This window comes from Cetorhinus maximus, chromosome 1 (assembly GCF_964194155.1).
Source record: "Cetorhinus maximus chromosome 1, sCetMax3.hap1.1, whole genome shotgun sequence".
NCBI lineage: Eukaryota > Metazoa > Chordata > Chondrichthyes > Lamniformes > Cetorhinidae > Cetorhinus > Cetorhinus maximus.
In genome coordinates this window covers 242,088,754-242,110,995 of record NC_135879.1, presented here as the reverse complement: position 1 = coordinate 242,110,995, position 22,242 = coordinate 242,088,754, and the positions used below count along the sequence as shown (strand labels likewise).

Sequence of the window (22,242 nt, the reverse complement as noted above, 5' to 3'; positions counted from 1 at the left end):
TCCTATTGGACTGAACAAGTGAGGCAGCTTTTGGCTATCAGCCTCTTAGGACCCTGGCAGCAGGATTGATATCAACCTAAGCACAGTCCATCCCTGACTATCATGAGAGAGAGAGAGAGAGAGAGGAGGCAGTGCCATTCATTGGATTTGAAGTCAGCTCCCACTGGACAACAGAACAAGCAATAGCCAATTACACTGTCCTCACTCAGTCATTAAAATCTCTCCCAATGGATTTTTACAATCAGTCGAACAATTACAAAAGAGTGAAACTGTGAGGGAGCTTCAATAATATCAGTAAAGATACAGGCAGTATACAGGATGCTGAGGGAGAGGGGTTACTGAGTGACAGTGTGAGGGAGCTGGATTAACATCAGTAAAGATATAGTCAGTAACACAGGGTGCTGGGGAGAGGGGTTACTGAGTGACAGTGTGAGGGAGCTGGATTAACATCAATAGAGATACAGTCAGTAACACAGGGTGCTGGGGGAGAGAGGGGTTACTGAGCGACAGTGTGAGGGAGCTGGATTAACATCAGTAAAGATACAGTCAGTAACACAGGGTGCTGGGGGAGAGAGGGGTTACTGAGCGACAGTATGAGGGAGCTGGATTAACATCAATAGAGATACAGTCAGTAACACAGGGTGCTGTGGGAGAGGGGTTACTGAGTGACAGTATGAGGGAGCTGGATTAACATCAGTAAAGATATAATCAGGAACACTGGGTGCTGGGGGAGAGGGGTTACTGAGTGACAGTGTGAGGGAGCTGGATTAACATCAATAGAGATACAGTCAGTAACACAGGGCGCTGGGGGAGAGGGGTTACTGAGTGACAGTGTGAGGGAGCTGGATTAACATCAGTAGAGATACAGTCAGTAACACAGGGCGCTGGGGGAGAGAGATCACTGGGTGACACTGTGAAGGATTTGGATTGATATCAGTAGAGAGCCAGTCAATCTTGATGGTGAAGCTCTATCTTTAAGTTGCTTCCAATGTTAAGCGACCTACCTTCCTGTAACCACTAAATGGAAAGTCGAGAGGTAAGGAGAAGAGATTGGCAACAAGCTGTTCAAAACTTTCCGACAGGAGGTTTAGTTCGGCCTCGGAAACCCGGAATCCCAGTAATACCCGGACTGCAATGCGGAATGTCAATTTCTTAGCCTCCTGGTAAACTGTGATGGCTTCTCCACTGCTACTCCAGTCTCGGATACCATCCTGGATAGCTTGCTGGATCTTGGGAAGGTAACATTCCAGGGCATCGTGGCTGAAAACCTTGGCAAAGATCTGGGAATTCAAACATATCAATGGAGGTTTTAATTCATCCTCCAGATGCGAGTGTCATTGACATAGCCAGAGTTTATTGCTCAGTTTTGATACAAATGAGTAGATTGCTAGGCCAATTCAGAGAGCAGTTAAGATTTGACTAGGGTCACATAGAGGCACTGACTTAGTAAAGACATTAGAGTTCCTCCTCTAAAGGACATTATTGAACCAGTTGGGTTTTTACGACAATCCAATAGTTTCATTGACACCTGCACTGATACTCATCAATGTGACAAAAAAATGGAATAAAGTTTAATCAGCCTCTCTGTTAAATGTTCTCAGACATTAACTTCAAAGATTGCAGTTATAAATGCTGAACACTACAGAATGGGACATATCTTGTTAATTTTATTCAGCTTTTTTCTTAAACTGAGTTCAAATTCTCAAATTGCTCTGGTGAGGTTAGTACCCTGAATCATTCATCCAACAGCATGACTGTAATCCCCAGACTGTGAATTGTCTCAGCCTTTTCGTTGCCTCCCTCCCTGCTATGAGGGATATGCCAATTCGAATTTAGGAAAATGCTGAGGAGGGATTGAGGGATACGGTGAGGAGCAATAGAGGGATACAGTGAGGAGGTACTGAGGGAGAAGGCGAGGAGGGATTGAGGGATACGGATAGGTGGGTTTGAGGGATAGGGATAGGAGGGATTGAAGAATACGGGGAGGAGGGATTGAGGGATATGGTGAGGAGGGAGTGAAGGATACAGTGAGGAGGGATTGAGGGATACGGTGAGGAGGGATTGAGGGATAGGAGGGATTGAGGGGTATGGATAGGAGGGATTGAGGATATAATGAGAATTTGGATAGGTTGGTAGTTCTATCAAGAATGAATAGAATGTTTGGCCAAAATCTGTTTTTTTCTCCCCTGATACTAAAGTGCTAATTCTGATGTCAATCAGTCATTGTTTATAGGGGAGAATGGAAAGAGCAGAGAGACCATACACTGGGAGCACTCAGGCTCAGAGGGTAATGGAACAATTCAGCTCCTGACCTTTAAAAGCAGCCTCAGTGGAGGTGGTTTTCCTGGTCTAGGAATAGGTAAGATTTTCCTGGCCCCGTTTCTTTAGATTTATATAATTCTCTTTCAGCTGTCTACTGTTCAAATAATGTCCAGGTTCCCTTTTAGCTTCAGACTGGCTCCACCCATCCCTTCCACAAAGTAAATCAATGCTATTTTTCTCAATTATAACACTGGCTCTCTATTCTGTATTGAGGTTTTTGACTTAGAGTGCTGTGTGATAATGACACAAGGGTGTGCGGCAGCTTTTGGGAAATGAAGTCTGGCGTCACAATGATGATCAGGCATGTACAATGCGGACAGAGGAACAGCTGGCAAAGGTTACAGATGATGGAACTGTTCAAATGCAAACAATCCTGTACGCTACTGGGAGCACCACTGTACGGTACTATGATGTACCATGGCTACTATGAATTCTCACAGTGTAAGGTGCTATATGCTCACAATACAGACATGCGGTGCGAGAAATGCAGTACACAATTACCTCCACTCGCAAACTAGTCGTCAGAATTTAGCTATGGGACTTACAAATGGCGGGGTCCCTGGTTCACATGTTAAAAATGCAAAAAGGTAAGATAAAACTTGTATTTATATAGCGCCCTTCACAGCCTCAGCACGTCCCAAAGCACTTGTGAAAGGCAGTTGCTGCTGTAACGTAGGTAACAGGGCAGCCAAATCGCTCTCACAGAAAACTCTCACAAACTGCAATACGATAATGACTAGATCATCTGTCTTTTATTGGACTTTGGGTGAGGGATGAATATTGGCCAGACTCCCCTGCTCTTCTCCAAAATAGCAATGTCAAACATCTCATCCAAACGTCAGTACCTGCTTACAGCGCAGCACTGTCGGTACCACACTGGGAGTGTCAGCCCGAGATTTTGTGCTCAGTGCGTTGGAACAAACATATGGGTAGTTACAGCATCTGCGATGTTTCTGCCCTGTTCAGGCGAGGAACGGCCAAGGATGCATCTTGAATCTATACTGCCGTGGTTAATTTGTGACTGGCCTCCATTGCTCCACTCCATGCCCCCCCACTCAGCTCAGGGGAGGGAGGTTAAATCAACATTGCCTGCACCGCACAACAACTGCACCCCCACCACACCCCCACCCCCGCCAAACCACCCCCCCTAACCCAGTTGCTATTTAATCACTCCTTCTTGTCATCTGCACTGGTACAAACATCAGCTGAGTCAAGGGTGGGGTTCTGCTGTGATGCCCCAGTGGTTGAATATGTCACCAGGGCTCCCCATCCAGCCCACACACACACACACACACACAAGAATGGCTGGCCCACTTGGGGTGATATATCAACAAGCTAGCAACACCCGCCAAACAGCAGTCCTTGGGAAGGACAGAGGTAAAACATGGAGGGAAAAATTAATTTAATTTCTTTGCGAATTTGTAATTCAGATGATTTATCCGATTCCCAACAATTCCATTCGGTCCCCTTCGCAAGGGGTAAATGGGGTAAACACTTGAAAAGGAAACATTCTCTGGGCGGTGGGGGGGTGGGGGGAAACAGTAGAGGAGAGTGGAGCTAATTGGATAAACCCTTTCTGGGGAGCTGTCACAGGCAAGATAGGCCAAAAAGCCTCTGACTGGGCTGTGAGATTCTGAGGTCGTAGAGTTAGAACCCATACGCCTGCGGCACTTTAGTTTTTTTTTTGATGTTTTTCTTTCAAAACAAACGTGGTTTTATAAACAATTGTTTTCTCAGATCCTGCTTGACCAGGCTGTCTTCAGGCAGCTAATTAACTCTCCCGTCAGCCCAGAGCTAATCCAAAACCTGCTGCTTGATGCTATGTTATAATGTACTGCCATTGCACCCTCTGCTGAAACTTTGACACCATTGCAATTTTGCAAAAAAAAAAGGTAGTAGCGGCGGAGGTGGGGGGGATTGTTGGGGTTGGGGGTGGGGGTGAGTGTGGGGGACACTGTATTTTGGCTCTGAGTACGGGGGAATTCTAAACAGGGTCCTCATGCTGCCCGCGAGCCCTTGTCCACCCCCACCCCACCTCCCCAAAAATACAGCCCACAAATCCGGGCAGCTGGACCCTGCCATTAAAGGGTCAGCAGTAGCTCCTTGAGTTACCCTCTCACCTTTGACTCAGAACGTCGTGAATTCAAGTCCCCACTCCCGAGGATTTTAGCACATGACGCAGGCTGGCCCTCCGAGCACAGTACTGCCCGCGCGTTAGACTGTCGGAGGAGCCGTCTTTCGGGTGAGATGTTAAACCGAGGCCCAGGGGAGTTTTCTGGTCAATATTTAGCCCTCAACCAACATTACTGAAAACACAGACGACATGGCGTTTTCTCATTGCTACTTGTGGGAGCTTGCTGTGCACAAATTGACCACTGCGCTTTCTACATTGCAACAGTGACTGTACTTCAAAAGTGCATCATTGACTGCGAAGCACTTTGGGACGTACTGATTTTGTGAAAGGTGCTATATAAATGGAAAGTCTCTCTACGCTACAACAGAGCCAGGCAGGAGGTGAGGAAAAGCCCAGTAGCAGAGAGCTTTGGGAACCAGCAGATCCAAAGTCCCCTGTTCCTCACAAGCTTGCTGGACTTTCTTTATCATATTGGCCAGGGCACAATGGCTTGTCCAGTCAGAAGGTGTCACAGGAGCTGCTCTCAAAGGTCAAGGTGGGCTAAATCCTAAAACACCCAGGGTCTCAGTCCCCATACTTTTGAGCTAGATTCAATAGAAATTTTAAGGATTTAAAGTTCATGCATCAGGTCCCAGTTGATGGACAGAAGCAGCTCATTAAAACAATAGCTTCAAGTCTCCCGCTGTGCAGTCCTTCACCGAAATCTGGATAATATTATGTGTTCTCAACAGAGGCACACAACCAAATGTCTGCTTTCCTGAGGGTTTGCAGTTGTTGATCCCTCAGTGAACAACACTCTCCCCAGCACTAACGCCATTGTATGCTCCATTTGAAAAAAACAGGTTCAGCTAGACACTGGTGCCACGCGGAGCGGCAGCCATTGAGGATATCTGTGTTTCATCAGGGAAAAGACGGAATGAAGAGCGAGGAGAGATGTAAGTGAGGGAGCGAAAGAGGGAGTGCTCGATCAAAGCAGAAACCGCTGGGCATGCTCAGCAAGTGAAGCCCACCGAAATATGCCATTCAGACAAACAAACCAGTCCTGATGAAAGGTCATCAACCTGAAACATTAGCTCTGCTGCTGCTCGGTCTCCACAGATGCTGCCTGACCGGCTGAGTATTTCCAGCATTTACACATTTTATTTCGGCTTTCCAGCCCCGGCAGTATTTTTGCCTTGGCATTGCCCAGCAAGTCTCTGATGGTTCAGCTGCTCAGAGCCCGTGTTACTGAGCAGCTGAGTCCTAAGGAATAGGATAATCCAAGTTTTGAGCCCCTGCGCTGAGGCAAGTCAGGTCAGTGGAATGATAGTTGAGACCCAACTAACTGAGTGAGCTCAGTATACATGAACAAAGTGTGGTCAGGCTTCCTGTACCCGATCCCCATCTCTTTAATCCTATTGGAATGTGCGCAGGAAGCAAGAACAGGAGTGGGTTCCGCTGCGATGTCTCGCTGGTTGAATAGTCTGATGACCCTCCCGCCCCCCTTCCCCCCCGCCCCCCCACCCCCACCCCCACCCCCACCCACTTGCCTAAATTTGTGCATAAACAATGGTCACTTGGGACCCACTGAACACATGCACCAGCCTCCAAGCGAAGAGGGGAGAACACATTTGATAGGGGACAAAAGATTGAGATTGGGAAGAGAGTAAGATCCACAGAGGGTAGAGGGTGATTGAGTCAGTCATAAGAAAAGGTTCAGGAGTACCCATGGAGATGATGACTGGTTCTTTATGAGATGGTTCATCACCACTATGTTAATCCAATTGTGGTGAATAGTGAACAGAAGATGATGAGAAATGTTTCGTTATGAGGAAGACTACTCAAGAACTCAACTGTTTCTTAAGCCACAGGTCATCGGAAGAGAATCTCTAAAGGGATATATGCCTGGAACCATGCTTTAAATTAAATTTCTTAAGGGCCAGAGCTCACACACTCTGTATTTCATTTACTTTTGGGTCTGTTTGTTAATTCCTCCATTTCCTGGAAACTATTACTGGAGCAATAACTCTGTAACTAACTTTGCAATTGGGTTATGTTCAATTGCATTGAGTTGGATGAGTAGCGTTGCATCAGATTCAGCTGAATTGTATTAAGTTGTGTTAGGTTCAGTCAAGTTGTATTATGTTGAGTTGCGTTGGGTTGGTGACTCCAAGTTCAGTTACGGTAAGTATGGTTGACTCTTGAATGCCCTCTGAAATAGCCTAGCCAGCCACTCAGTTCTCAAGGGCAATTAGGGATGGGCGGTAAATGCTGGCCTAGCCAGTGACGCCCCCGTCCCATGAACGAATAAAAAAATGTCAAGTTGTGCTGAGTTAGGTTTTATTGTGTCCAAACTGGGTGGAATTGGACTGAGGCAGTTTATCCTGGATTGGAGAGGTAGGGTTGTGGTGGTTTGCCCTGGGTTAGGCAGGGAGTATCTCATTGACCCTCATTTGTGTTGCTTAACAAGATGCATTGAGCATGACCTGGATCATGAAGATATCTGCCTAAGTGTCCCACACACCCTTCCTATGGGTAGTGAAGGCAGGTTGAGCGATAGCCTTAGATTGAAATCAACAATTTAAAAAAAGTTTGAGAAGTTGTTGGATCATGAAGTGCATGAAACAAGATAAGTATAACTAAACAGTAAGAAGCAGATGTTCAAGAAAGATTTCTTTATTAAAATGACATGAGAAATATGGTTTCAGTTTAATTGACTTTCTGTACAGGTATACCTGTACAGGGGAGGTGGTGGCATAGTCATAGTATTGTCACTGGGCTAGTACTCCAGAGATCCAGGGCAATGCTCTGGGGACTCGAGGTTGAAACCCACCACAGCAGGTGGTGAAACTGGAATTCAATAAAAAAAGCCTGAAACCGTTGTCAATTGTCGTAAAAACTCACCTGGTTCTCCCTCGTGCCTTTTAGGGAAGGAAATCTGCCGTCCTTACCTGGTCTGGCCTACATGTGACTCCAGAACCACCCAATGCGGTTGATTCTTAGATGCCTCTGAAACGGCCCAACAAGCCACTTAGTTCTCAAGGGCAATTAGGGATGGGCATTAAATGCTGGCCTAGCAATGTCCAAATCCCATGGGCGAATAAAAAAAAAGCCATGAACCCTCCAAATGAATGTTGCCTCATAAAGTACAGCTCAGTTAAAGGGAAAGCGCTGGAGTGAGGGATAAAGGGATAGAAGGATGGGTTGCTTGGCTGAGATGAAGTAGGGTGGGAGGAGGCTAGTGTGGAGAATAAACGCCAGAATTGTCCTGTTGTCTGATACTGTTTCTGCACTTTCTATGCAACATGTAGAAGAGAGACATGTAGGGTGTGCCATCACGGAAGGCTATGGAAGTAGACAGTGCAAATGAACTCAAGAGACAATTATATGGCTGATAATTGGAGTGTGGTGGAGGGGGAGCATAAATAGTAAGTTATTCATCAGATAATCGGTTAGCAGTGTAATAATTACTCTGTAAATGAAGCTGAAGGAGGGGTTAGTGATCCACAGTAAACCCACAGGGATACCTCTGGTTACTGCTAATCAACCCCACCTATCCAATTACTGAGCAAACTGCACAAAATCTCCTGCCTCTTCCTTCCTCCCACCTCCACCTTCATCTTGCTGACACCGCACTGACTCCTACTCCAGCGCATTCTTTCTCAGGAGCTCAGAACCACATCTTGTTCCTTGCTTATCTTCTGAATTTAGAAGAGATCACTATTCTCTCCAAAGAAAGGTTTTGCATTTCTTTAAGGGCCTTTCACTGCCTCGGGTCTTCCCAATTCACTTTACAGCTCATTAAGTATTTTTTTTTTTTCAAATGTTGTAATGTAGGAAACGGAGCAGCCAATTTAGGGTCTGGAAGGTCTCCCCGGCAAAAACAACAACAATTTGTATTTATATAGTGCACTTGCCAGAATGAAGTATCCCCACAGGAACATTACAGAACATAATCTAACACTGAGCCACATCAGGAGATATTAGGTCAGACAACCAAAAACTTGGTCAAAGACTTTAAGGAGTGCCTTTAAAAAAAGGAGAGGTGGAGAGCTGTATGGAGGGAACTGCAGAGCTTAGTGCCCAGGCCATTGAAGCCACGGCCACCAAAATGGTGGAGCGATGAAAGGGACTCACAAAAGGAGAAGAGCAGAGATCTCGGAGGATTGTGGGGCTGGAGGAGGTCACGGAGACAGGGCGGGGCAGGGTGGGTGGGGGACGAGACCAGGGAGGGATTTGAACACAAGAATGAGGATTTTAAAATTGAGGTGTTGGTGGTCCAGGTGCAGGTGTAAGTCAGCAAGCAGAGTGGTGGGCTGGACTTGGTGCGAGTTAGGAGTTGGGCAATGGGAGTTTTAGTTGAGCTGAAGTTGAGGGAGGGTCGGATGCTAGTCGAAAGAGCAGTGTGTCGTTATAATGTGACAGTCACGTCATAAGGTGACGTGTCTCCTTTCAGGTATATTTGCTGGAATTGTACACTCTGGTTTAGAAAACATCTGCTTTTAAGCACTTCTACTTTAAGGAGTTTCTTTAAGGAAACTTCTGTTATTAAACATATGGAAGCAATTAGTATTGATTCATTCAAATCATATATGCTAGAATTCTTTCAGTCAATAATACGTTGGGATTGGCACATGGTTAAATTGAGACAGGACATTTGGTAATAGGCTTGGGAGGAACAGGTGACTTTGGACCTGTGGTTCTGAAAGCTCACCACCACTGGGGAGGGGTTGGCCCTCACCTTTGTCCGAACCTTAAAACGAAAGGAGTAAGGGACTTGCATTTATGTAGCACCCTTCACAATCTCAGGACGTCCCGAAGCACTTTACAGCCAGTGAAGTACTTTTGAAGTACAGTCACTGGTGTCATGTGGGAAACGTGGAAGCCAATACTCACATTACAAGCTTCTACAAACAGCAATGTGATAATGATAAGTTTCATCTGTGCTTTTTTCAGCTATGTTGATTGAAGGATAAATATTGGCCAGGAAACTAATTGATACATGTCATTTGTGACGATTAGTCATAATGGTTGTACCATGCTCTACCAGATGGTAGAAGTTGCATTAGATGATAGTCCATCTATTTTTCTGTTCTAGCAATTCAACAACATCAGCTCATATTTAAATAGTGTTTCTAATGTAATAAAACGTATCTAGGTTCTTTCTAGGGACATCATAAAGCAAAATTAGACACCAAGCAATATAAGGCAATATCATTGCTTGATTGTAGAGGTGGGTTTTAAGGTACATCATAAAGGAGCAAAGCAAAGCAGAGAGGCAATGAGGTATAGGGAGGGAAATCCAGAGCTTGGGATCGAGGCAGCTGAAGGCACAGCCAATAGCGGAGCGATTAAAATCAATGGGGGGGGGGGGGGGGGGGGGGGGGGGGGGAGGGGGGGAGAGGAGGGGTGGTGTTCAAGGGGCCAGAATTACAGGAGTGCAGATTTCTCAGAGATTTGTGGGGCCGGAGGAGATTACAGAGATAGAAAGAAGCAAGGCCATGGAAGGATTTGAAAACAAGGGTGAAAATTTGAAATCAAGGCATTGCTTAACCATGAGCCAACAGAGGTCAGCAAGCACAGGGGTGATTGTTATTTCATTTTTCTCCATTCTTTCACGGGATGTGGGCGTCGCTGGCAAGGCCAGTGTTTGTTGCCCATCCATTATTGCCCTTGAATCGAGTGGTTTGCTAGGCCATTTCAGAGTCAACCACTGGAGTCATGTGTAGGCCAGACCAGGTAAGGATGGCAGATTTCCTTCCCGAAAGAGCGTTAGTGAACCAGATGGGGTTTTTGTGACGATCGATGATAGTTTCATGGTCACCATTACTGAGACTCACTTTACATTCTAGATTTTTATTACCTGAATACAAATTCCGCCCATGTTCCCAGAGCATTAGCCTGGATCACTGGATTACTAGTCCAGTGACATTGCCACCATGCCACCATCTCTCCCCTCACATGCGGCTTGGTGTGAGTTGAGAAACAGGGAGCAGAGTTTCGGATGACCTCAGGTTTTCGGAGGTTAAAATGTGGGAGATCAGCCGAGTCCATTGGAATAGTCGGTAACAAAGGCATGAACGAAGGCTTCAGCACACGAGCTGAGGGAGGGGTTCAATCAGGCAGTATTACATAGGCAGTCTTAGTGATGGCGCAGATATGTGGTTGGAAGCTCATCTCAGGGTCAAATGTGACGTCAAGGTTGTGAACAGTCTGGTTCAGTCTCAGACTGTTGCCACAGAGAGGGATGGAGTCAGCAGTTAGGGGATGGAGTTTGGAGTGGGAGCCAAAACCAATGGCTTCAGTCTTAACCAAATTCCTACAATAAGAGGTAGCGACCCTTAATGGGGTGACTGGGGGGGGGGGGGGGGGGCAGCGGGGTGTTGGAAGCTGCTGTGGCCCTTTGAAACGCTCACCTTCCTCTTGTGGCGATGGATATCACCGATGGAGTTGACCAGGCTGGTGGAACCCAGAAGCATCCTGGTACTGCGGGGCCACTGGCTGCTCACCACAGTGTGTTCACCCATCAGGATCTTCCTCACATTCTCAGAGCCAGTCACACGGATCAGGGGGCGGCCCAGAAGGTGCGTCTTGAACACATTGCCGTACTTTTCACGTCTCGATGAGTGGAATCTGGACCCCTATTGCAGACAGAGAGAGAGAGAGAGAGAGAAAAGAAAATTACAAGTTGTAGGCTCAAGGCAACCCCATGTGCTTGTAGACTCATGATTTGACACCAGCTCCCCTATCCACCAATGCAGAAAAGCCCAGAATGAGGCCATTTGGCCCATCGTGCCTATGCCAGCTCTTTGACAAAACTACCTAATTAAGCCCAAGCGCCCGTTCTTTTCATGCAGACTGTACATTTTCCTCCTTAAGCATTTTATCCAATTCCCTTTTGAAAGTTCTTATTGAATCTGTGTCCACCTGTGTCCATCTAGATCACAACAACTCACTGTGTACAGAAAAAAATCCCATCTCTCCTCGTGGTTTTAATGCCAATTATCTGAAATCTCTAGTTGCTTCTGCCCCTGGAAACAGTTTCTCTCCAACCTGCTTTAGCAAAAGACCTTCATAATAATGTAGAAGAGGGTTAAAGAGTGAAGTGAAATACAGGACAGAGAATGTAATGAATCAAGCGCAGATAAATGGCTGCGCTCTCCATTTACAATGGGTCAAACCGGACAAGTGGAAACTCTTCCCCTTTAAGATGAGCTTATGGCTCAGCTGGGAGTAACCTTTCAATCTCATTTAGTTATCAAACGACCCTGGGTATTCGCTCCTTCTCCATTTCCCTCTCTCTCTCTTTTTTGCCCAGTCTCTCTGTCAGTCCCTGTCGCTCTGCCCCTGAGTCAAAATTCCCATTCGAGAGAATTCAACATCTGAAGGTGAAACGACAGTTGTTGCTTCACATCCACCAGTATGGGAACATGTGGCATGTTTTCTTCATTCGTCCAGGGGGATGGGGGGCATCGCCAACAATGCCAACATTTATTGCCCATCGCTAACTGCCCTTTAGGTGGTGGTGAGCCACTTTCTGAAACTGTGATAATCCATGTGGTGTAGGTACACCCACAGTGCTGTTAGGGAGGGAGTTCCAGGATTTTGACCCAGCGACAGCGAAGGAACGGCCGATATATTTCCAAGTCAGGATGGTGAGTGGTTGGAGGGGGAATGTACGCGTTTGCTTTTTCCACATTACTGTCACTAAATCTCTGGGGTCTGGGGTCTGGGGTCCTCCAGAGTTCTCGCGTGAAGGACCAGACCCTACCCACTGAGCAGGAAGACTCCTCGGAGAAGCTTGCCCATCCTGAGGAACACAGAGTGGCTCATCGAGTGGGTGTGTCAGTCAGATACACAAGGCCAGCATCCGGTGAGTCTCACAGCACAAGTCAGCAGGATCAGACATTGGGGGCAGGTCCCGTGGAGGTGGGTGATCTCCCTCCTCTCTAAGCTCTACTTAACAAAATATGAATGCAGAACCTTGGGTTTCAGCTATGGAAAGTAGAATACTGGAGACACACAAACAACTGGGTGAGCTGTCTGCAGTCCTGTCCACTGTGGTGAGGATTCTCCAGTCTGTTCGCTCCCTCTCTCTCAGATTCTTACAACCTTGAAAATTCCCACTGGCTATCTTTCTTAAGATTCTCTTTCAGATATGCCTGTCTCTTTAAGATTCTCTCTCAGATATGCCTGTCTCTTTAAGATTCTCTCAGATTATCTCTTTGTGTCTCTCTCAGATTCTCACCCGTTCTCTCAGATTCCCTGTCAGATTGTCACTATCTCAGCCTTCCAAATTCTCTCTCCCTCAGCTTCTCCTACTACCGCTTAGATCCTTATGTTTTATTTTTGTCTGATTGTCTCTCTCACTCACATTTTCTCTCTCCATCTCCCTCCCCCTCACTTTCTCCTTCCATATACATGTCTCCCTCCCTCCCTCTCTCTCACTTTCGCTGTCTCTCCTCTTTCCCTCACCATGTCTCTCTCTCTCTCGCTGTCCCTCTCTCACTCTATTTCTCACTGCCCAAATCTCTGTCTATCTCTCACTGTATCTCCCTATCTCTCTCTGTCTGTCTCTCACTGTGTCTATCTCTCTCTCTGTGTGTCTAACGCTCACTGTGACTCTCTCTATCCCGCCCTCCCTGTCTCTCTCTCTCTCTTTCTCCCTCTATTTACCTCTCACCCTGTCTCTATCTCTCTATTTATCTCTGTTTCTCTCTCGCTCTCTCTCTCTCTGTGTCTCTGGTTCCCTCGCTGTCTCGGGGTCTCTGTGTCTCTCGCATTCTATTTCCCCCTCTGTTTCTCGCACTCCCCAGTCTCATTCTGTGTGTGTGTGTGTGTCTGTCACACACTCTCTTTCTCGCTGTCTGTCACTCTGTCATCGTTTTTCACTCTTAACGCTAGCTCCCTGTTTCTGGCTGTGCCTCGCTCTCTTCACACAGGCACAGAACACGCGTGTACAACCTCTCACTCTCGCACAAACACTCACCTCCTCTCCCCCCCACCCACCCCCCTGCAGTATTTGCTTTGTGTATAATGAGGACCATCCGATAAATCTTATTAAACCAAATTTGAGAGATTATCTGGGTAATCGTGGCTTTTAACGCAATTACTGGCCTGATCTCAATAAATATGATTACAGCTCTCTTTGTGCTTAAATAAAGGGTTATTGATACATTTCCACCCAGGAACAAAGAATGCTTTATGCAGAGGAAGTTCAGACCAGTTTACACTAAAAATTAGTATTTTAACAGAGCGACTGAACACGGAACGGGAGGCGTCCCGCACCCTCTGTGTAAAACAAAATTCTCCCTCATTTTTGAATGAATGAATGAATGAGATTGTCAGTGTTGTTTAAGGTCACCCCAGGTTATGTTACCTCTCGAATCGCTTGGTGTCCGGGCCTGGTTAGTCAGACAGTATCCCGGGGTGTGTGTGTGCAAACACTCAGATTGACACCTATAGAGCTGCCCTGTTTTAGACTCCTGTACGTGGGTGGATACACCCATCACCTGGTAGGGAGGGAGGTAAACTCCACCGTTCCCAGGATCCCCCCCCCCCACCCACCACCACCCCACCACTCCACCACCATCACCACCTCCCCCAACAAGTGACAGCTCCTCAGGCGCGCCTAGTCGCCAGAGCCGCCGCCAGTGGACTCTTTGACTGCGGGAGCCATCACTCCAGAAGCTTGCTAGAGCTCCTATTCAGGCATACAGGCACTAGGGAGTAGTGTTGGTGGTGGTGGGGGGGTGGGAACCGGAGAGGGATTAGGGGACCAGCAGCATCACTAATCCTCCCTTCAGCTCAGAGGCCATCGCAGCCTCACCAAACCCCCACATTTTAGCTCATAACTGAACGGCGAGAGGGAACCTGGGTCCGTTAAAGAAATACTTCGTAAACTGAAGGGTCGCCGTCAATATGATGCAAACATATTGAATGTGCATCATATAGATCAGCAGGAAACTAACTGAAGATAATGTAGACATATATACATGATGATGAGTATATATGATATATACTGTCTGTGTCTGTGTGTGTCAGGATATGGAGCCTGGTCCACAGTTTGTTTACACACACACACACACACACACACGTTCACACTCTCACACCCCCCCGGGCCCCGCTTGCTCTCAGCCTGAGAGTGACTGTCAGCCGGCGCTGTGTTTGTTTCCAGGAATCGACCCTTCGCGACAGAAGCAACGCTTCATTTCATGAAGGAGACAGAGAGAGAGAGAGAGAGAGGGGGGGGGGTGGTGATGGGGGGAGACTCACTCGGTACATAGTAAGCACGTGTAGGGAGGGGACCTTTCAACAGAACAGGGTCCACCCATGGGTGCCCCTATTCAACGGGTCAAAAAAAAAGAGGGGGGACTGATTTATGCTATAAAACCCCCCATGCTCTCTCCAACTCTCCTTCCCTCGATCCCCCCAAAATCCTAGCGGATATTTACACTCTGGGGGGGTGAGGGGGGTGGGGGATGGAGTCCTTATATTATAAAAGAGTTGCCCTTGGGGGGGGTTGCAGATGAACGAGTCTGAAACTCCACACGGCAGGTCCACTCCAGAGCTACTTACTTACAGGTCACCAATAAATAAATATCCCAGTTATTTTCTATAACTAAAAAAAGGTTCACCGATTGAACCTGGTGACGGCTCGACAGGCAAGGTTCCCCACCGTCACTTTCAAAACTTACCATGATGCCATTTAAGATTTGTTGGGGGGGGGGTGGGTGCTACTTAAGATGGACCCTACAATAAGAGACCCTCGCACACCGACACAGCAGCCCCACACCGAAAGCAACAAGACATTGAGTGACACACTTTGTGCCTGCTCTCAACATATTTCACTCCTTCTCACATGTCAGAAGGATGAATTATTATTTTTTTTTACACACACACACACAAATTACAGAATCAAAATTTCAAAGGAGGTAGATTTTACATCCTGCCTCTCAGACAGCGATATGACACAGAGAGGCACAGAGAGAGAGAGAGAGAGAGAATTGGATGTTAGAACCTCACCTCGACCAGCCAGTGGAAGGTTTCTCCGATGAGAGGTAATCCCATTGAGCCCTTAGGAATCGGCAAATGGCAGCTTCTGTCCCGGGTCACCGTCCAGCGGAATTGCCAAAGTTGTCTGGAGACAGCAGCCAGCAGAGCCACAGACACCAGGCAAGCAGTCACTGTAGCCACGGCAGAAACCAGCTCCAAGCCTTCCAAAAACATCCTTACAACAACAGCAACAACAACAACAACAAAAAAATAAGGAGATTGGTGATAGCAGGAGAGGGAAAAGGGAAATAAAATGTCTCGCCCTCCCCACCTTTAACCCCTTGCAAATCCAGCAAAAAAAAACTTTTTTCTTTAAAAAAAAAATGTATTGACACCCCGGTTCTGAAAGTGCACACAAGACACATACAGGGTCTCTGAATGTGCTATCCCAGTATATGCCTTGAAGTGTGTGTGTGTGTCTGTGTGTGTGTATACATATATATATATATGTGTGTGTGTGTGTGTGTGTGTGAGTTGAGTTGAATGATTTCCTGCACACTGCTCGCCTGGAGTGTGTCTATATAGAGGCGGGGAAGGTTTAAGGCATGGCAAGATGCCACAACAGTGGCCGCTCCCCACCCGGCAGCCTCCGGAGGCGAGTTCAGGAGTCGGGGTGAAGTATACAAATCTGTAACTCGCGCGTCTCAGCCAGAGAGCCTCGGGAGAGAGAGAATCGCCCCGATTAATTATCACTTCTCCTCCTTAGCTCTCTCTCTCTCTCACCCTCTCTCTCTCTCACCCTCTCTCTCTCTCTCTGCTTCTCACCTCCAGTCCTCGTGTTGCAGAACAGATCTGGAGTAAATAAGAGAAACGCAAGGGTTTAAGACTCTTTTTTTAAATTAAAACCGAGCAACCGTGCACAGGTCCTTAAATCTCAGAGCTGCCCTTCGCGTTCTCATCACCAAGCGCACTTCCACATCTTGATAAGTTCCCATATCTCCCACTTCATGGATTTGTAGGATAGGGATGGGCACACGATCATACAGACAGACAGAACCGCAATTCCAAACAGGGGTGATCAGACACACACACACAGACACATATATATATATATAGCAATGTATATAAATCTATATGCACAAACCGATACAACCAGGCGTTTATTCATTCATACAGAGAGAGCTGCCCATTCCATATGTAAATATATTCATCCCATTCTCAGGATAGCCCTCTCTGCAGATTTACACCCACACTTGTGTCTCCACATTCACACCAAAAGCTCCTGTCCATATACCTCGGGGATTCCGGAGGGTTCCGGCGGGGTTTTATACTGGAGGTTGCGGACAGAGTAGTGAGTGTGTGTGTGAGAGAGAGAGAGAGAGAGAGAAGGAGACAGCGACTGGAGGAGATAGTTGTGAGAGGGAGGTGGTAGGAGAAGGGAGAGAGAGAGAGACGGGGAGGGAAGAAATGCGAGTGACAAGAGAAAGGCGAAGGAAAGAGAGAGAGAGAGAGAGAGGGGGGCTCTGCAGGAATGGAGAGAAGGTGTGAGGGAGAGTGGGGGAGACAGAGGAGGAGACGTGGACAGTGAGGGTGAGAGGGGAGAACAGATGGAGAGGAGGGAGAGAGAGAGAGGGGGGAGAGAAAGAGGGAAGGAAAAGGCAGAGATGGAGAAAACGTGTGAGGGCGGAGAGGGCGACAGGGAGAGGGAGTGAGGGAAGAACAGATGGAGAGGAGAGAAAGAGGGAGAGGGGGTCAGGATGAGAAGAGAGGGGGGGAGGGAGAGAAGGAGACGAAGGGGCAGAGATGGAGAGAGAGACGTGAGGGGCAGGGGAGAGAGAGAGGTGATGCTTTATTCTAGGAGCCAGAGCAGTGAAAGTAGACAGGGTGCAATCCGGTGTTTCGGATTATCTGGGCGAGCAGGGTCGAGAGAGAGAGGGAGAGGGAGAGAGAGAGAGTCTTGTACCCATCTCACACTGACCCCGACCCTGCCTGGTTCAGGTGCTGCTGCTCCTGCCACCATTCATAATGCAACTTCATCAGACACATTAGAACTGATCTAAGGAATTGCGATGCACGGTTTGGACGAACGTGTGCAAAGTGGTTCAGCCACATGTACAGACTGGAAAGACATAATATGGTCACTTTGTGATGCACACAGATCAGTGCAATCTCTTATGGGGGTTTTTTTATTTAATTTATTTATAACACCTCCGTGGTTATTGCGAAAGCTTTCGAGGGATGTGAACCTTTGGTAGTGTCGGAGCTCCCTGCTGTCACTTGCTGACCTTGTTTTGCCCCAGGCTGTCATGTGTGTGTATGTATGTGTGTGTGTATGTGTGCAGTTTATTACAGTCTGATCACTCACTATCAACACTCCCATCAAGCGGACACAAGCGGTACCGCAGCTCAACCCATCCTTGCAAACTCTCTTCCCCACCACCTGCATGCACCACGCCACAAGAGTGAGGCCCACTTGGCCCATCGAGCCAGTTGCTGGCATTTTGGAAGAGGAAAGCTGTGCTTTAGCCCCACGCCCCAGTTTTTCTTTTTTTTTTCCAAAAAATATTTTCATTTATATAGCGCCTTTCAGAACCGCAGGAAGGGCTCTCCAGCCAGTGAAGTACTGTACTTTTGAAGTGTAGTGGCTGCTGTAATATAAGAAACAGAGGAGCCAATTTGCACACTGCAAGATCCCACAAACAGCAATGTGATAATGACCAGGTAACTGCGTTCCTTCTTGTGATGTTTGTTGGGGGGATAAATATTGGGCCCGGACAGAGGGGCAAACCAGTTGGCTCTTCTTCCAAATCAATGCCCTGAGATCTTTGACACCCAACTGAGAGGAGAACGGGGACCTTGGTTTATGGTCTCATCTGAAATATGGCATGCATAACCCCTGTAAGTTCCTCATCCTCAAGCATCTGTCCAATTCGCCTTTAAAATTGTTCACGCCTTTCGGGTCCCACTGTTCCAGGTCCCAGCAGCTCTCTGAGTGAAAGCATTCCTTCTCATCTGCTCCTTGACCTCTGATTATTGACCCACTCACCAGTAGAAATCGTATTTCTCTATCTACTCGATCAAAACCTCTCGTCAGCTTGAAAACCTCTGTAAGGTCATCTCTTCACCTTCTCTGTCCCAAAGCGATCAGACTTACCTCTTCCAACCTCTTCTCACAACTAAAGCCCCTCATCCTGGTAACATCCTGGTAAAACTCCTCTGCACCCACTTCACACTCCCCCACGTTATACCCCATCTGCCAACTTGTTGCCCATTCACTTGACTTGCCTATATCCCTTTGCAGCCTCTCTGTGTTCTCCCCATAGCTTACCTTTTGCACCTAGCTTGGTATCATAAACAATCTTTACTCTCTGTCTCTTCATCTAAGTCATGGATATAAAATGTAAATAGCTGAAGCCCCAGCACTGATCCTTATGGCACTCCACTAGTCACAGACTGCCAACTTGAAAATGCCCCATTTATGCCTATTCTTTGACTCCTGTCCATTAACCAAACCTCTATCCAAGCTAATACATTATCCCAACTCCATGAGCCCTTATCTTGCCTTTTGTGTGGAACCTGCCTTTTGGTAATCCAGGTATACTACATCTATTGGTTCCCCTTTATCCACCCTACTAGTTACATCCACAAAAAGCTCTAATGAATTTGTCAAACATGATTTCCCTTTTACAAAAGGGATGATTTTGTTTTGTCCTAATCGTACTACAGTTTTCAAAGTTCATTGTGAAGACTTCCTTAATAATAGATTCCAGCATTTTCCCAACGACTAATATTAGGCTAGCCAGCCTGTAGTTTCATGTTTTCTCTCCCTCCTTTCTTGAAAAGCAGCATCACATTTGCCAACTTCCAATCTGATGGGACCGTTCCCAAACCTAAGGAATTTTGGAAAATCATAGTTAACACATCCACTTTCTCTGCAGTTACCTCTTTTAGAACCCCAGGGTCTAGGGCCACCAGGTCCTGGGGATTTGTCAGATTTTAGTCCCTTAAGTTCTCCAGCACTTTTTCTCTGTTGATACGAATCACTTTAATTTCCCTACTCTTTTTAACCCATACGTTACCTTCTATTTCTGGTATGCCAGAATCTGGTATTTACCTTCTATTTCTTCCACTGTGAAGACAGACACAATAAATGTGTTCAATGCCTCTGCCATTTCCTCATTACCCAATGATAATTTCTCCTGTCTCAGATTCTAAGGGACCAATGTTGCCATTAGCTATTCTCTTCCTCTTTATATATTTATAAAAGCTCTTGCAACCTGTTTTCATATTTCTGGCTGGTTTACTCTCATATTCTATTTTTTCCCTTTATAGCAACTTTTTGGCTGCCCTTGGCTGGTTTCTAAAATACCCCCCATCCTCAGACGTGCTACCTCACTTTGCAACATTATAAGCCTCTTCTTTTAATCTAACACTATCCTGAAGTTCCTGAGTGAGCCACTGGTGGATCTTTCTTGCTGAGTTTTTGTTTTTCAATGGAATGTATTTTTGTCAAAGTTTTTTGAATTGTTTCTGTAAATGTTTCCCGCTATTTATTTATGGCCATACCTTTTACTCAATCACCCGTAGCCAGTTCTCCCCCTCATATCTATGTAATTGGCTTTGCTTAGGTTTAAGATCCTTGTTTGTGATTGGAATCCGTCACTTTCACACTTAACATGGAATTCAATATTATGATCACTATTTCCAAGTAGATCTTTTACCATGACATTACCAATTAACCCTGCCTCATTTACACAACACTAGATCGAAGATAACTTTATCCCTAGTCAGTTCCACAATGTATTTCTCCAGGAAACTGTCAGAAAACACTCTACAGACTCACCTTCTAAACAACCCTCGCCAATTTGATTCTCCCTGTCTGTATGAAGATTCAAGTTCACCACAGTTATTGCATTGCCGTTGTTACATGCACCAATAATTTCTTGTTTAGTGCTCCGTACAACAGTTTAACCATTGTTAGGGAGCCTATAAACTATTCCCACCAGGGTTCTCCGACTTTAGCTTTTTCTAAATTCCACCCATACTGATTCCACTTCATGATCCTCTGGGGCCAGGTCCTTTCTCACTAATGTGCTTATGTCTTCCTTTACTTCCAGGGCTACCCCCGCTCCTTTTCCATTCTGTCTGTCTTTCTGAAATATTGTGTACCCTGAAATATTTATTTCCCAATCTTGATCACCTTGTACGCAATTCTGTGTAATGTCGATTAGACCGAAATCATTTACCTCTATTGGTGCCACTAGCTCATCTGTCTAATTGCTGATGCTTCATGCATTCAGTTAAAGAACCTTTGATTTAATTTTTTCACTACTATACCCTACATTGACTTTATTCGCTGACACACAATTAATGTTAGACTCTCTGTCCATTCCTGCCCCACTCCACTTGTTTTCATCCACATCGCCATACTGTTCCATTGCCTCAACCTTTCTCTTTGGATTTATAAATCTTTCTTCACCTGAACCACTACCGCCCATGCCCCCCCTCCCACCGCCTCCCCCCCCAACTCCTCCAGCCACCCCCCCACCCCACCCCCCAACCCCCCCCCTCCCCAAATCCCCATCCACCCCAACCCCCAGTAGTTCAAAGCCCTGTCCACAGCCATAGTTACACAACTGGCCAGGGCACTGACCCCAGCCTAGTTTAAGTGAAGCCAATCCCAACCAAATAGCTCCCTCTTCCCTGCGTATTGATGCCAGTGCCGCATGATTTGAAACCCCTTCTCCCCACACCTCTCTTTGAGCCGCGTGTTTATTTCTCTAATCTGCTTGACCCTCTGTCAAATGGCACGAGGATCTGGTAATAATCCAGAGATGGTTATCTCTCACGTTCTGCATTTTAATTTGAACCCTAACTCCCCGAACTCACTCAACACAAAATCATTCAGAGTTCTGCCTATGTCCTTAGCTCCTATGTGGACCGTGACCCTCCCACTCCAAGCCCCTCTCCGGCCGCAAGGAGATGTCACTCACCCTGACACGGGGCAGGCAACGCAACCTTCGGAGCTCCCAGTCACGGCCAGGAACAACAGTTTGTATCCACCTGACTATACAGTCTCCCATTATAGCCACCTTCCTTTTCACCCTTCCCCCATTTGAATGGTATCCTGCAACTTAGTGTCATGATCAGTCCACTCACCCGCCCAGCCGTCCTTCTCTTCATCCATACAGGTAGCAAGCACCTCGTACCTGTTGGACAAAGTCAGGGGCTGAGGCTCCTCTATCACTGCCGGCTGGGTCCCCAGATCTGCCTGTCTCACAGTCACACCCTCCTGTCCTTGATCGTTGATCAATTCTAATGCCCTACTTAACTTAAGGGACGTGACCAACTCCTGGAACAAAGTGTCCGGGTAACTGTCCGGCAACGTCTGCAGCTCGGACCCTAGCTCGGCAGCACTGAGCTGAAGTTGTACAAGCTGCAGACACTTAGCACATAAATGGCTGCGCAGGACTGCACTAGCTTCCCACATGTTACAGTCACAGCTCACCACCATCCCTGCCATATCTGTCTATCCTTACTTATTTATTTCGGCAATTACTTATTCAGTTACACAGCTAAAGAAATAGAATGTCTCCTAGGTTGGAGACGAAGGAGAAAGACTAATCAGTTACTGGAGATTTAAAAAACGAAGAGAAAGGGACACCTCTGTCACCATCAGGCCAAAATCCCACAAAAACCAAATCCTCAACTTTGAGCATGGTCCATGTTGCACTAGAGCATAGATTCCACTCTGCCCATCACCTTCACCATGCAGTTTGTAAATCTGCCTGGTTTTATAGAGCACTGATGAC

The 22,242-nt window shown here is 46.7% G+C and overlaps 1 protein-coding gene across 2 annotated transcripts in view; it reads right to left on the bottom strand.

The window, feature by feature from the left end:
- Positions 1-21,553, bottom strand: part of cyp26b1 (cytochrome P450, family 26, subfamily b, polypeptide 1) — a 33,323-nt gene extending 11,770 nt beyond the window's left edge. Inside the window, exons 1-4 of one of the 2 annotated variants that reach the window (XM_078554917.1) lie at positions 21,494-21,553; positions 15,461-15,665; positions 10,852-11,076; positions 1,005-1,280 (exon numbers count right to left, since the gene is read on the bottom strand). In XM_078554917.1, the coding sequence (XP_078411043.1) occupies positions 1,005-1,280; positions 10,852-11,076; positions 15,461-15,665; positions 21,494-21,513 (726 nt within the window). In that variant the 5' untranslated portion in view covers positions 21,514-21,553. Of the gene's footprint in view, positions 1-1,004; positions 1,281-10,851; positions 11,077-15,460; positions 15,666-16,724; positions 16,810-21,493 lie in introns of those variants that run through there. The other variant, XM_078554927.1, reaches the window with a different exon arrangement.
- Positions 21,554-22,242: the final 689 nt, after the last annotated feature.